This window comes from Pongo pygmaeus, chromosome 7 (genome assembly GCF_028885625.2).
Source record: "Pongo pygmaeus isolate AG05252 chromosome 7, NHGRI_mPonPyg2-v2.0_pri, whole genome shotgun sequence".
Classification (NCBI taxonomy): domain Eukaryota; kingdom Metazoa; phylum Chordata; class Mammalia; order Primates; family Hominidae; genus Pongo; species Pongo pygmaeus.
The window spans coordinates 121,625,307-121,640,111 of NC_072380.2; the positions used below are offsets into that span (position 1 = coordinate 121,625,307).

At 39.1% G+C, this 14,805-nt stretch overlaps 1 protein-coding gene across 1 annotated transcript in view; it reads left to right on the forward strand.

The window, feature by feature from the left end:
- The first annotated feature begins 391 nt into the window (after nucleotides 1-391).
- Nucleotides 392-14,805, forward strand: part of TRHR (thyrotropin releasing hormone receptor) — a 37,884-nt gene continuing 23,470 nt past the window's right edge. Inside the window, exons 1-2 of the mRNA XM_054499877.2 lie at nucleotides 392-690; nucleotides 1,235-2,111. Of these exons, the coding sequence (XP_054355852.2) occupies nucleotides 1,323-2,111 (789 nt within the window). The 5' untranslated portion in view covers nucleotides 392-690; nucleotides 1,235-1,322. The remainder of the gene's footprint in view (nucleotides 691-1,234; nucleotides 2,112-14,805) is intronic.

A 14,805-nucleotide genomic window follows, 5' to 3' on the forward strand; every position in this document is an offset into this window, starting at 1 on the left:
TATGAGAGGAGGAAGCCAATTGTACTGATTCACTTGAGAAAGAGTACAAGGGTTTTCATAGTAGAGAAAGAGGTTGATTTCAGCTCAGACAGATATTTCAAGCTTCAAGGGCCATGTCTAGACTGAGAAGGATTTGCTAACCCCAAAGTCCTATCAAGCAAGGAGTGTAAATGTATTTCAGAGCAGCTCAGGTACTAGAGTTTCTGCAGAACTTAGACGATAAGCAACGACAAAGCCAGCTGCTTCTAGACCCCTGGCTTATGATTTCAGCTTTCCAAATTAAAGACTGTCTCATCAGCACATTTAATAGTAAATCCTCCAAGAGCAGAAGACTCTGAATCAGTGAGGACTGACTGGCATCTGTGAGAGTGTGTGTGTGTGTGTGTGTGTGTGTGTCTCTGTGTGTGAGAGAGCGAGCGAGCGTGTATGTTCTCATTAGGGGACGATCTATGATTTGACAGCCTCACTGCTGCTGCTCCTGCTGCTGCTTCTGCTTCTGCTGCGGCTGTATGGTTTGTCATTAGTTGGAAAGGGCTGTGAGGGTTTGGAGAAACTGCAGTTTTAAAGATTGAGCACTGCTAAGTGGTCTCCCTCTCAAATAGAGTAGACGAGATTTTCTGCAAGATTAGAAACTTGGAACTATTACCACTTCATCTACCCAGAAAATCAGGCAGCGCTACAGAGGATAAGGTAAGAGAAGAAATTGTCCTCTCTTGAATCTGTGGGGCAGGGGGCATGGGGAAATGTCATCTCAAAGGCTTGCTATTTTATACCAAAGACATCTCACCCTCTGAGCGCAAAAGAGGCAACAGCTAAATTTGTAACAAGCTTGATTATTGAGCTTCTTGGCTTTTTCCTCTGGTATCTTTTTCTTCTTTATTATACTTTTGCCAGGCATCTAAGAGGTGTATTCGTATTTATTTTTCAGTTAGCAGATATTGTTTAGTTTTTTTCAATTGGGCACTGTTTCAAAACAAGGAGTTTATACTGTTTCTATTTCCTTAAGCATTTTATTCTATTAAGAGGGAACTGGTCCCTCTTAATGTGAGCTGGTCAAAACAACTACTCCATTCTACACTAGAGTTGCAATAAAAGAAGTTTTAAGAAGTACACATAAGCCCTATTCCCACAGAAAAATGGGAAGTGAAAGGAGTGGAAGTGAGGGTTATTTGTGATTGGGACTTGATCAGAAATTGTAACACCGTTAATGAATATGTACTATGACCCTTCACAGGGGGATGGAACTGCTGCAATAAAGGTGGGCGCTGGAAAGAAGATGTTTTGAGAAGTCAGTGTTTCCGAGAAACTTTAAGCCACTAAAGATGGAAAACGAGACAGTCAGTGAACTGAACCAAACACAGCTTCAGCCACGAGCAGTGGTGACCTTAGAATACCAGGTGGTCACCATCTTACTTGTGCTCATTATTTGTGGCCTGGGCATTGTAGGCAACATCATGGTAGTTCTGGTTGTCATGAGAACCAAGCATATGAGGACCCCCACAAACTGCTACCTGGTGAGCCTGGCAGTAGCTGATCTCATGGTTTTGGTGGCTGCAGGCCTCCCCAACATAACAGACGGTATCTACGGTTCCTGGGTCTATGGCTATGTTGGATGCCTCTGCATTACTTACCTCCAGTATTTGGGAATTAATGCATCCTCTTGTTCAATAACAGCCTTTACGATTGAGAGGTACATAGCAATCTGTCACCCCATCAAAGCCCAGTTTCTCTGCACCTTTTCCAGAGCCAAAAAGATTATCATCTTTGTCTGGGCTTTCACATCTCTTTACTGTATGCTCTGGTTCTTCTTGTTGGATCTCAATATTAGCACCTACAAAGATGCTATTGTGATATCCTGTGGCTACAAGATCTCCAGGAATTACTACTCACCTATTTACCTAATGGACTTTGGTGTCTTTTATGTTGTGCCAATGATCCTGGCTACCGTCCTCTATGGATTCATAGCTAGAATCCTTTTCTTAAATCCCATTCCTTCAGATCCTAAAGAAAACTCTAAGACATGGAAAAATGACTCAACCCATCAGAACACAAATTTGAATGTAAATACCTCTAATAGATGTTTCAACAGCACAGTATCTTCAAGGAAGCAGGTAAGCAAAACTGAAACTCCAAGTCAATAGAGGAAATGTGGGATAGAGTTCCTTGGAGATGGGAACAACTTTGCCCTGTTTAGCTGATGGTGAAACCAAAATACAATCATGCGAATGTTTCACAGTGTAAGCTTCTGCCTAACATATTAAATCCATCTCTAAAGCAACTGAAGATCTAAAAATAGATAGGGAAAATTTGATAGCACATCAGCAGGTATCAGTTCAGGTGCTATTAAGGTACAAAGAAATACAAACAGAAACTCTAGAAATTCACCTTTAATATGTTTGTGCTTCTCTGGAAATGTTATCAGAATATTTGGACAATTTCTGGCTTCTGTAGGAAAGAATTCTATTGCATGATAAAGAATTATATCTTTAAAAATTCTATTGCACAACAAATATTTGACAAGACAGTTTGAGAACAGGTTAATTTAAAAAAAATGAAACTTTCTTTGCCATTCTATAGTTACTCACAATGGAGACATATACCTGAGAAAGGTTCCTGGACTTATTTTTGGTAGTCTTAGTGGGGAAAGATTCTATCACCCTATCCTCCAGCTCCCTACACAGTGTCCCAGCATGCAGAAGCTGAAAATGCACTTTGCTCAGGAAATGTTCTAATAAAAAAGACAACATCAAGCTCAATTTTTCATAAAGAACGATTGAAATGTTTTTAAAATATTGTTTTTTTCCTGCTAAGCATACCTAAAAATTCTTTTATACTTTTAAATCGCCTGAATGCACATATAATTAGTTGAATAGTGGTTTTACTAGTGAACCAAGTGCAAAACTTTATTGCAGTATTTATGAAATGATATAGGAATAAAATACTTTTATCTCATTTACACATTTATCTATATTTACACAATTGTTCTAGGTTACTTACAAACTTAGCTTTAAGTTTCTTTTCCTTCTTTGTTAAACATAATGAACACATGATAAATATTTATTCTCATAGCTGAAAAAGAAAGCTAAACTTGAAATCAACATGCTGATACTTTTAAATGGTTGAATTTTCTCATATTTCTTGCAAGGAATATAGTTCTTTCTGTGTACATAGCTAGAAACTGAGTGTACTTTGTAAAAAAAAGTATACATATGAATCATTCACACTGTTACTTCATAAACTCTAGCTGATATATGCATTGTAACTGGACACAGTGAAATAAACTGCTAAAAAATTGAAGTGTTTTAGATATGCATGAAGTGAATAATGAGCCATAACTTAAAGGAAACATATACTGCATTTTAAATGGTGCTGTAATACTTGGTTTATATAATACTTATTATTAAAGATAACTAGATGACAGAAGAAAGACCTAAACAACTATTGTCAGCTCTTAGATTTCTTTTGCCTTGGATCTAGCAGTGACACCTAATATAAGGCTTATTTGGCCATTTATTACCCAAAACTTGATTAATGGAAATTTAGAGAGATCTATTGACTATCTTCCAAGACAAATGTTGACAAATATAATAAGAAAGTAAAGAATATGTACATCTCAATTAGACACCAAACATGGGTTAATGTCTGCAGCAAGGAAGGTCAGGGAGTAAATTCATTCATTAGACTCCAATTTGCATTCCTGTTATAAATTTTTAAAACTTGTTTGTCTTGTCTAATGTCCTTTCTTTCCATTACAGTCATTAGTACCTATCAGCATTAATATGCTTTAATTTGCTAATTATGTTACATGTCCACAGTCTCATTTCAAAGCTGTTACCGATAAGCTGTCCTTACAGAGGCTGTATGCCTCTGTAAGACTTGGCTCCAAACAACCTTGGCCTTAAATACCAGGATTCCATTCAAACTCTATAAACTTGGATAAGCAGAACTCTGTGGGCCTTAGTTTTGTCATCTGTTAAATGAGATAAATAGCAATATCCAAGATCAGTGTGAGGATCCATGAAATACGTCATGAAAGATGCCTAAAGTGGAGTGGTGATTAATGCCTGAGTGTTAACTAGGCTCCTTCTTAATTTTTAAAAATATATTGGCAACTGTGAGGGAACTACAGGTTTTTCCTTAAAAATACACATTCACTGCTTTAACAAAGATTACTTGTTGAACAAATGTGTATATGACATGGTAACTTCTTTAAGGAGTTTTTTTAAACAATTAGAGCATTTGGAAATACATTCTGAGCATTTGGGGTTGTCACATTAACACCACTGTCAGTTAGCCTCCAAGAATAAGGAATGAAGTTCCCTTGTTGCAATTACCAATAACACCCTAATTGAGAAACACGGAGTGACATATAAGCCAATAGGATTGTATTTAAGTAATGTGTCTTGTAATTCAACCCTGATTATAGATGGGATGGGAGTTCAGAGAAAAGCAGGAAAATTACCGGGCTACAGGGATCAGAGAAGTCTTCATGGAAGAGGTGGCATTTGAGATGGCTCTGGAAGGATGAAGATAATTTGAAAATAAAAGTCAAGAAGGATGGTATTCCATGCATAAAGGACAAGATGTAGTGGCTGGGATGAGAATGGCATGGGTTTGGAGAGGGGCCAAGAAGGGGCACATAGAGTGGGACTTATGGGATGGAGCGACTTAGTTGTCTGAAATGAATGATGTATTTGTGGGAGTGGTAAAAAGTAAGACTGGATTGATGTGTGAAAGTGAAAGAAGAGAAGGAGACAGACAGACAGAGAAGGCTGTGGAGGATCCAGACAATCAGGCAAAGAAAGGAATTTGAACTTAATGCAGAGGCAACAAAGAATGTGAGTGATGAGCAGGGAGCAGCAATGATGAAATGGTGTTTAGGGATGAGAAATCTGATAGCTGTGGGGGAGGCAGATTTGAAGAGAGAGAGATTGGTGGAAGAAAGACCACTTTGGAAGTTGTTAGTAGTGATACAGGCATGAGGCAGTAAGATCCTCTATCAGGAGAATTTAAAGTAAAGAGTATACCAGAAAGATGTTTCAAAGAAAGAAAGGGTGTGATGTGAACATATTAGACATAAAGGATGAAGAAAGGACAATTCAATATGGCCCCAGGATTCTGAGTCTGGAAGAATGTGGTGCCCCTGATCAGTGGGAATGAGAACAGTGAAGGGGAGCCAGTTTTGTACAAAATTAGTGACCTGCTTTTTTCTTCTTCCAAAATAGTTATTTTCTTAAACCTTTGAAAGGTTCAAACCTCCACCTTCTATTGCCAAAGGACTTTAATTTTAATATTTTCTCTGCATTTTTTTCTTTTAGGAAAGTTTAATTTACAGTTTAATAAATACTCATCTGGGTCAGGTCTTTCTAACCAAGTTCTTAAATTCAAATGTGCATAGCCTAAAAGAGCCACATTTAAAAAGGGAGTAAAAGAGCATTTACATGTAAGGGACAAATGTGAGTTTCTTCCTTGCTTGTTTTTAACTTACATTCTCTATGCAGAAAATCCAGGCCAAAATCTTTGTTTTCTTTTATTCAGAGATTCAATTATATTTTAGGAAACCATCTAAATGTTGGGTAAATTCAGTAAGATAAATTACCCAAACTTATGGCTTGGAATTGTGTAAACCAAAAGGATTATCTCACTGACTAAATATATTGCTTTTATAGTTGGTTGTTTTAATATAAAGGAAGCATTGTTTAAATTATCATATTTGTCTCATTTCAGCTCTATCTACACAGTGTCTCAAGAGTCCCTCAGTTCAGTCAATTCAGGGGTTCAGCATTATGTAGATACAATATCTCTATCATTGACTGTGTGTTTCTATGTAATTGATTGGATTTTTGGTATTTTGAAAGCACAGAAACACCTGAACATCTTAGTAAAATGTAATATCAATAAATACATTCAATTCAAATATGTACTTTCTATAGGATGCAGAAATATGCAGAATATTTTATAGATTTATAAAACAGGCTACCAGTTTTATTTCCAATGGAGTTGCTTTAATAATTTTTTTCTTAATTCCTACAGAATAACTAGTAGAGAAACCATGTAACATAGTCTTAATAGAAGCTCTAAGAGTAATGGCAGAATTTTTACTATGGAATTCACTTGACTCATCAAGCCTTTAAAATATCAGTCTTTGTTTCCATGAAACTATTAAACATCTAGAAGGAATATTGGTAGCCCAAGAAACAGAAACAACTTTCCTTTTTATTATTTATTTATTTATTTATTTTTGAGATACAGTCTCCCTCCGTAGCCCAGGCTGGAATGCAGTGGCGTTATCTCAGCTCACTGCAACCTCTGCCCCCAGGGTTCTAGAGATTCTTCTGCCTCAGCCCCTGAGTAGCTGGGATTACAGGTGTGCACCAACACACCTGGCTAATTTTTTGTATTTTTAGTGGAGACAGGGTTTCACCATGTTAGCCAGACTGGTCTTGAACTACTGACCTCAGGTGATCCACCAGTCTCAGCCTTCCAAAGTGCTGGGATTACAGGCTTGAGCCACCGCGCCCGGCACAACTTTCCTTTTTGAAGTAATGCACACCTTTTGCTGTTATTGGTGATAATGACAATGATGCTATAAAAGCAATCATGTGTATTACGGAAAATATAGAAAACTAGGAACAGGCAAAAGCCATCTCTTACCTCCTGACCCCACCTCTCAAAGACCAAAATCATCATTTTGTTATATTGCTTTTCTTATGTTTTCACTGGATCTTTTTTTAACACAATTATAGTCAAATGTATATGTAGTTTTGGCTTCCTGGTTTTCCACATAAAATTTTGGAAATAATATTCTCAAAGAGAAAGCACAAGGCAAAGCAAAAGAAAATGATCAGGATTAAGTTTGTTTCTCTGAGCCTCAGTTTTCTCATCCATAAAATAGGAAAAACAATGACCTTATAGTGCTGTTGCTGAAGTCATATGAGATATATCACACAAAATTCAGATTTGCTTTCCTCACACCTGTCCAGCCACCTACTCTTCCCTCTCTCCTATGTGTCTCAGTGATCCCCACCTCGCTGGGCACCCTCCTGACCCTCTCTTAAGCACTCCTCAGTCACACAATGCTAATGGAAAATGAAGACACTCAGATAAAGAACTGGCTTCCATGTGTCTTCCCTCTTCTCCCCTGCCTCACTCCAACTCCTACCTCTAGTGCTATTTACTTTTTTTTTTTTTTTTTTTTTGAGACAGAGTCTCACCCTGTCACCAGGCTGGAGTGCAGTGGCGCGATCTCGGCTCACTGCAACCTCCGACTCCCGGGTTCAAGCAATTCTCCTGTCTCAGCCTCCTGAGTAGCTGGGATTACAGGCACATGCCACCATGGCCAGCTAATTTTTGTATTTTTGGGAGAGACGGGGTTTCACCACGTTGGCCAGGATAGTCTCAATCTCCTGACCTCATGATACGCCCGCATTGGCCTCCCAAAATGCTGGGATTACAGGCATGAGCCACCATGCCTGGCCTATTTACTTTTTAAAGAATACATGTTTTGGGGTATGAATGAATGTTTAATTAAATTGGGGGAAGATATTGAACAATAATGACCTACTGCAAAATTTTACTTAATGTTGACCCAGCTCTAGCTTTAGAACTTTTGCTTTCCCTCCAACTCGTTTAAAAAAAAAAAAAAAAAAAAAGACTAAGAAGATAGTTACCGACCAGCCTTCACCTGTCTGGAACTTGGGGTATTAGTTTGCATTTTGAAGAATTCATGAGAGGCTACGTAAAACCTGTAAGACACATAGGAAAGGAGGCACAATGTTGGAATGTCAGGCAGTAGGGCTGGCATTTGGGACCATAAAATCTCATACATTGTAAATGTAAGCAGCTGCCAGCTCCACCTACATCTAAGAGAACCTTTACTCAACAGACTCATTCTTCTCCCCAGGTAGCTTAATCAATGGTTAAGCTCACAAGGCAAATTAATGATATTAAACTCTTCAGCATTAGGCCTAAATTAGAGGTTTCCTGAGAGTACTGAGGCTACAGGCTCATCTTTCATTTTCTTTATTTTTTCATTTCTCAAATTTTTTTAGAGATGGAGGCCTTGCTCTGTCATGCAGACTGGTGTGCAGTGGTGCAGTCATAGCTCACTGCAACCTCTACCTGCTGAGTTCAAGAAATCATCCTGCTTCAGTCTCCCAAGTAGCTGGGACTACAGGTGCACACCGCTGCACCCAGCTCATCTTTCATTTTTAATTGTGTTATTTATTCCAACGTCTGGGTTCAACTATATAATTAATGGTGTAAATATCTCTAAGTTCAGGAGAAAAATGTGTAATTTTTGTGACAGCTCACAGCTAAGTGTGCCATTTTATTTTTATTAAATAGTTTTCTATTTTCTAATTCACATTCTGTATAAGATTTTGTACATATCCTATAAATTGACTAATAATCTCCTAAAGTTGTGTGTTTTGTGTGCTTTTAGATAAGTACACATGGTTTATTCCTAATTTTATATTTGCATAAAAGCTGCAAATATAAAATTAGGAATAAACAATGTGTATTTATGAATAATTGAGCCATAATTTCACTAGCAGAAAAAATAAATTATTCTATATGCCTACAAAAAAGAAAGACCTATGCTCCTATAGAATTCAATCTGATCCACAAGAAACATCATAAAATCAGCTAAACTTGAAGATGACAAACTACTTTATACTTCTTTACATAGCCTCTCACTAATTCTTCAACATGCACACAGATACTCCAAGTTCCAGACAGATGAAGTCTGGTTGGTAGGTATGTTCTTAGTCTCCTTTAGGTTTTTTTTTTAATGAGTTGGGGGAAAAAGCAAAAGTTATAATGCTCAAGCTGGGTCAGTGTTAAGCAAAATTTTGCAGTAGGTCATTCTTATTCAATATGTTCCCTAATTTAATTAAATATTCATTCACATCCAAAAAGCTCCTAGCACTATCCTAGGTATAGAGGCTACAGGGATATATAAAGACAAACTCTGTCTTCAAGGAGCTTAATATGGGCCATGTACACAAATAATTCTGAGCATACCACTACGTTCTATAAGAGAGAACGTGGCGTCAATGAGAGGAGAAGGAAAATGGGCGGAGGCTTTTGGAGTACATGGTATTTGAACTGGACCTATAAAGGTGGGATGAATTCTACAAGCAGCAATAAAGTCAGAGAGAAAAGAAGGAAAGTTCAACAGAAAGGGGGAGGTAGATGGGAGAAGACTGGGCACGTTCAGGGAGGGAATAATCTGGTATTGTTGAAGCTATGGAAGGGAAGTGTCTAGAGAAAGAAGTCTGAGCCAGATTGTGGTCCTGCTACACCTAATTCCTGCCTCTCCTCCCCATCCTGTCCCTTGTCATTCTACATACTTTCTTCTATGCCCATGCTTACAACTTTCACCTGAGTCTTCAGTGTATAGCTTCAGAAAAGACGTCTCCCGACCCATACATACAGTTGCTTTTTGGACATCACATAATTACATCAAATCGAATAGGTCTGAAACAAAACACATTGTTTTGCCTTATAAACCTCTACCTCTTTCTTTCTTTCCTATGTTAGATTCCCAAACCAGAAACCTGGGGGTCCTTCTAAGTGCCTTTTTCTCCTGTTACCCCCCCCCCACCGCCCCCCATAGCTAAGCAATAGCCAGATCCTAGTGATTCCAGCTCATTATTCTCCTGCTGACCTACTTCTCCACTCGCACCGCTGCTGCCCTGGTTCACCGCCTCTCACTGCCCTATTTCACTGCACACCTTACCAACCTCTCTGGCTCCCATGGCACTCTCCTCCAAATCATTCTGCACATTGCTCACTAAGGGATCTCTCTAACACAGAGATACTATCGGCATAATTTTTACAGTCCCCTGAGCGCTGGAGTTTTAACTCCTTAGCATCACAAATAAGAGCTTGTCCCTTTCCTACATTTTCGGCTTCCTTTCACGTGGCTCTCCCAACTTAACACATTACGCTCCAGCAATTCTGAATTATCTGTAGTTCTCTGAACTTGCTGCGTTCTCTCAGCTGGAACACCCTTCATCTGGCAAACTCCCAATTATCTTTCAAGTCATAAATCAAATGATGCCCAGCCACCTCATCAAGCCTTCACTGAATTTCTCAGGTAGATTTATATAGCTACATTCCTAACGACATATATGTTAGGTGTTCTTCCTATGTTTCCACAGTACTTTGCATACACATGTGCTTTAGTAATTCTTGGTCCTCATAATTGGTAGCATGTCTTCCCACTCTCACTAACATCCCAAAGATTAGGGCCTTGTATTCTGGTACCCTCAGCCCTGCATTTGGCATACAGTAGGTTCCCCAAAGTGTACACCCTCAGTGGTGTGTAGCTGCCAAGGAGTACAGGCTTTGCAAGAGCAGGTGATTAGTCTCACTCCCCAACTCCGCATTCAGTGCCATCACACTGGGGGCTTAAAATTGGTCATGGTTGAATTACTTACTTTACAAAATCAGCAAATATGACAAGCCAGGGTCCCCTCTTTTTTTGGGAGAGATGATTGTTAAATACTTATCAGCACACTTTTGTGTTTGTGTGTATGTATATATACAAATATATATGTGTATATATATTAAAAAACATGTAATTTTACAAATGTAGTAAACGAAAGTGTGAAAGAATACATTCATACAGACTTAGGGGCTCGGTGAAGTCCAACACTCTATTTTGCTTCCTGAAAAATTATCCTTGACATGTGACATATTCTTCTCTGATTTTAATTAAAATCTCCTTGTCTTTTATTAAATCCTTTTTGAATTCCCAAAATAACAAAAGTGCAACTTGCCAGTATGATGGTGATTGTGTTAGTGGAGAAGATGTTTTAGGAAGATTTTCCCCCTCCAAATAGGACAGGCTGATTTGGAAACATGGCAAACTCAGATAATTGACTTCAGTGTACAAGAACCTGTTGGCTTTCCCATGAACCTTTAAATTCCCTCCACAATAAAGGAGCTACCTTGGACAGAAGGCATAGAGAGGCAGAGAAATGACCGCCCAGGGAAGGGAAACAAAATGAACAGAGGTATAAAGATGAGAACAAATCCATCTGAGTGCCCCTATGTGACTAATTTTCCCTGAACAGTTTTCACACATCATCTTCTTAAAAATATGTATATATCTCCAAGCTTCTCTGAGGGCTTTCAACACCCTTTAAAATATGACCCTTTCATCACTTTTCTGTCTTTGTTCATCCATTATCTCTTCAATTCAGTAAACATTTATTGAGCACCAATTTTATGCCAGGTACTGTCTAAAAAGAACCAATAATACTCTCTTCTGGAACATTCAGTAGAATATGAAAGATCTACATTAAAACACAAGGTTAAGCTGTGCAGTGTACAGAAGAGACAAGAAAGTGGTACTTATTGTGCGTAAGGTTGAAGAGCAAGCCCCCAGTGGGATACAAGTCACTCTCAGGCTTGAAAAATGAGTAGGCATTCACTAGGCCAACGTGAAATACAAGAAGACCTTCCAATCTGCAGAAGTAGTCAATGAGGCCAGAAAAACAAAGCCCAAGACCACCACCAACACCTGCCTTCTCAGTTTTCTCTTCAAGCTATTGAGCAATGTCAGTGGATATCACATTCTACAGACAATGGTTTCTTCACCTTTGGAGTTTCCATTCCAAATGGGCCCTCAGGGATTTCTGTCTATCCATTTGCAGAAGCATAATCAGTTTCCTCTTTTTATTCCTTAAATTCCTATTTCAAAATTCCCTACTGTCCTCATGTCATTATACATGCAATTCTTTCCTCTGAAATTCCTCCCACATCCAGTATCTCCCTTCTATTTTATGACCGCAGTTCCAGTTCCATTGTGTCCTCTCTGCACTGTAGGCAAGAAAGCTGATCTCCTGCCTTGCCACATGTAAAGAAGCCTCCTTCCAATCCCCCTGCCTTTTTTTTTTTTTCTTTTTTTTTGAGACAGTCTTGCTTTGTCACTCAGACTGGGGTGCAGTGGCTTGATCTCGGCTCATCGCAGCCTCAACTTCCTGGGCTCAAGCAATCCTCCCACGTCAGCCTCCTGAATAGCTGGGGCTACAGGCGTGTGCCACCATGCCTGACTAATTTTGTTCATTTTTATATAAAGACGAGGTCTCACCATGTTGCCTAGGCTGCTCTCAAACTCTTGGGCTCAAGGGATCCTCCTACCTTGCCCTCCCAAAGTGCTAGGAATACAGCCATCAGCCACTGCATCCCCCAACCCGCACCCTGCCTCTTGATTGCCCTCCTCCAGTTCTTCTTGCAGGGTGCTTGCTGCTGGAATCACCTAAAATGCAAACTTGCTACCATCGCTGTGCTGCCTGAAATCCTTCAATCTTCACATTTTCTATATGTTGAAATCCCAAGTCACTATCTTGGCATACTAGGACATTTATGATCTGCTCCCTGCTTACTTTCCCAAACTCATCTGCCCTCTGTCCCGCAACACACCCTCATACAGGCAATTTCCATCAGTGTTACACTCTCTCATGCCTGCCAGCCAGCATGCAGACTCCTCCAGTCTTGAGCACTCGGTAGCCCCTTATTTGACCTCTTTCTTTCTATCCTCCCTGTGGTAGGTCACCTCTCAGAGCAGGCTTTCCTGACCACCACTGGCAGGGTTTGGTGTTTCTCCCTTCCCTTTATATCACTTTGTGCATTCATCTGTATGGTTCACCATTTTGCTGTCAATAATTTTTTCAAATGCCCATTTCTCTCAGCAGATTGTGCATCCCACAATGGCAGAAACATGATCCTATTTATTATTGTGTCCACGGTGCCTCCATGGTGCCTAGGGACATGCTGATAAATTACTAACCTAGTAAAGCCTGGATATACAGGATAACAACGTGGAAGAATCAAATGTGACTCTAAAGATGTTTTTCAGGAAACAGAAAATTGTAGAATTATTGAAAGAAATGGTAAGGGAGACATATTAAACAGAGAGACATCAAGAGGAGGAGTTTTATGGAGGAGTTAGAAATATGGGATTGGAAGTGAGTGGTCAGGATCAGGTAAATTGGATTTGTGAATCAATATGATAATGGAAAGGTGTGGTGGGGGTTGAATTTAAAGCATGAAGAACAGACTGACAAACACTGAGGTCTAGAAGAATATTTACAAATAGGAGGCTAAAATGGGATGGGAGACTTAGCTAGAAATAAAAGGACCTATTTTCTCCTCTTGGACATGGCCAGAGGGCCAAAGACACGTTTTAGTGGATTCTCCCAGTTGGGAGTAAAATTAAAGAAAAATGAGCCAAGGAGCAAGGGAAGACGCAGTTAAAAGAATAAGTTAAAAGAGTAAGTGGATTTATCTAAAACAGAAGTCATGGTCTTGCCACTGGAGTCAAACACAACACTTGAGAGCTGCATGGAAGTACATGAGAAGAACTTGAATAAATTTAAAGCTAAATTAGCTCTGAGAATTAAACAAGGCCACATACATATGCACATGGATTAGGATGCATAATGTGAAACACTTGACAGCCATATTCAGTTGAAATAAAAATAGATAACATTTCAAAAAAGAAAACACTGCAACCTTTCATAAACAACACTGGTGACGACTTTTGGCTATAATCCTTGGATAGATTGCTCTGAACATAATTATATAGTAGCTGCAAGAAAGTAAAGCATCCTATGCCTCTCCATTCTGGGCCTTTGTTGTTTGAGTTTTATGAGGATTTATGACTATGGGGAAACTCAGCATATTTTCTGTGGTCAGCAGCTCTTAGCTTAGAAAATAAGGAAGTGGCTCAGTGAGAGAGGTGGCACCATTGTGAGAGTGAGAGAGGACAGAGGCAGGGTGAATGCAGAGCACCCCATGGATTTTTAAAGATCATTTTTGTGTAGTCAAGTGACTCAAGCCCCTGGCAATGTGCAGAACTGACACCCTGCCACGTTTCCTCTGATAGGAGTTCGGCTTTGTGACTAATTTTACTTGACAAACATTTGAAAGATTATGCACACATAGAATTCAGTAGGGGAGGGCAGGAGAAAGTAATTCACTGGTAGATTTTCTGTTTTATGAGGAAAAATAGGAATAGGCTCTGATTCAGAGTATATTTACAGAAGAAATATTTAACTAGAGATTATAAGGGGCTAGGATGGACCTCCACGGATTTCTTTAGGAATCAATTGGAAATCTCTCTGAATAAGTTAAAAGCAATCGAATCAATACGTTGGCATAAAACAACTGCAGTGCACAGTAGAGGTGCTATCCTGGAATTAAGCACGGTTTTTTTTTGAATTCCAAAATAGTAATTCTATTATTACAATCCCTTCTAGCATGTTATATTATATGGGACAGGAAAATGGTGAAAGTAAGGATCAGATAGATTCAGACAGATTTGCATCTCCTCACCTATGATTTAATTAAAAACATACTAAATGTCAGGGACTTTATTAGCCATTAGGATACAAAAATGATTAAAACAAAGCTTATGCTCACAAAAACGATCACAACCTAATACAGAAGACCGAATAGTAAGCTGATAAAGTCATAAAGAAACAAATGTTATCATAGTAAAAACACAAATTAGTGGCACCTGATCTACATGGCTTGGGGAGAGGCGGGCACCAGGAAGGCTTTCTGGAAAGGAGCACTCTTAAGCTGAGCATTGTGGATTCACAGGCATTTTGTAGGTGAAGGGAAGGAAGATGGTTTATGTACTAGGACCTACACAGGTGAAGACCAGAAATCTAGAAATAACACAATCAGTCCAGAAAATGGCAAGTAGCTCCTTAAGTCCGGGCAACAAAAGAGGAGCCTAGTGAGGTAAGCAGAGATCGGGAAATAGGGCCTTTATTTAGTGTATAT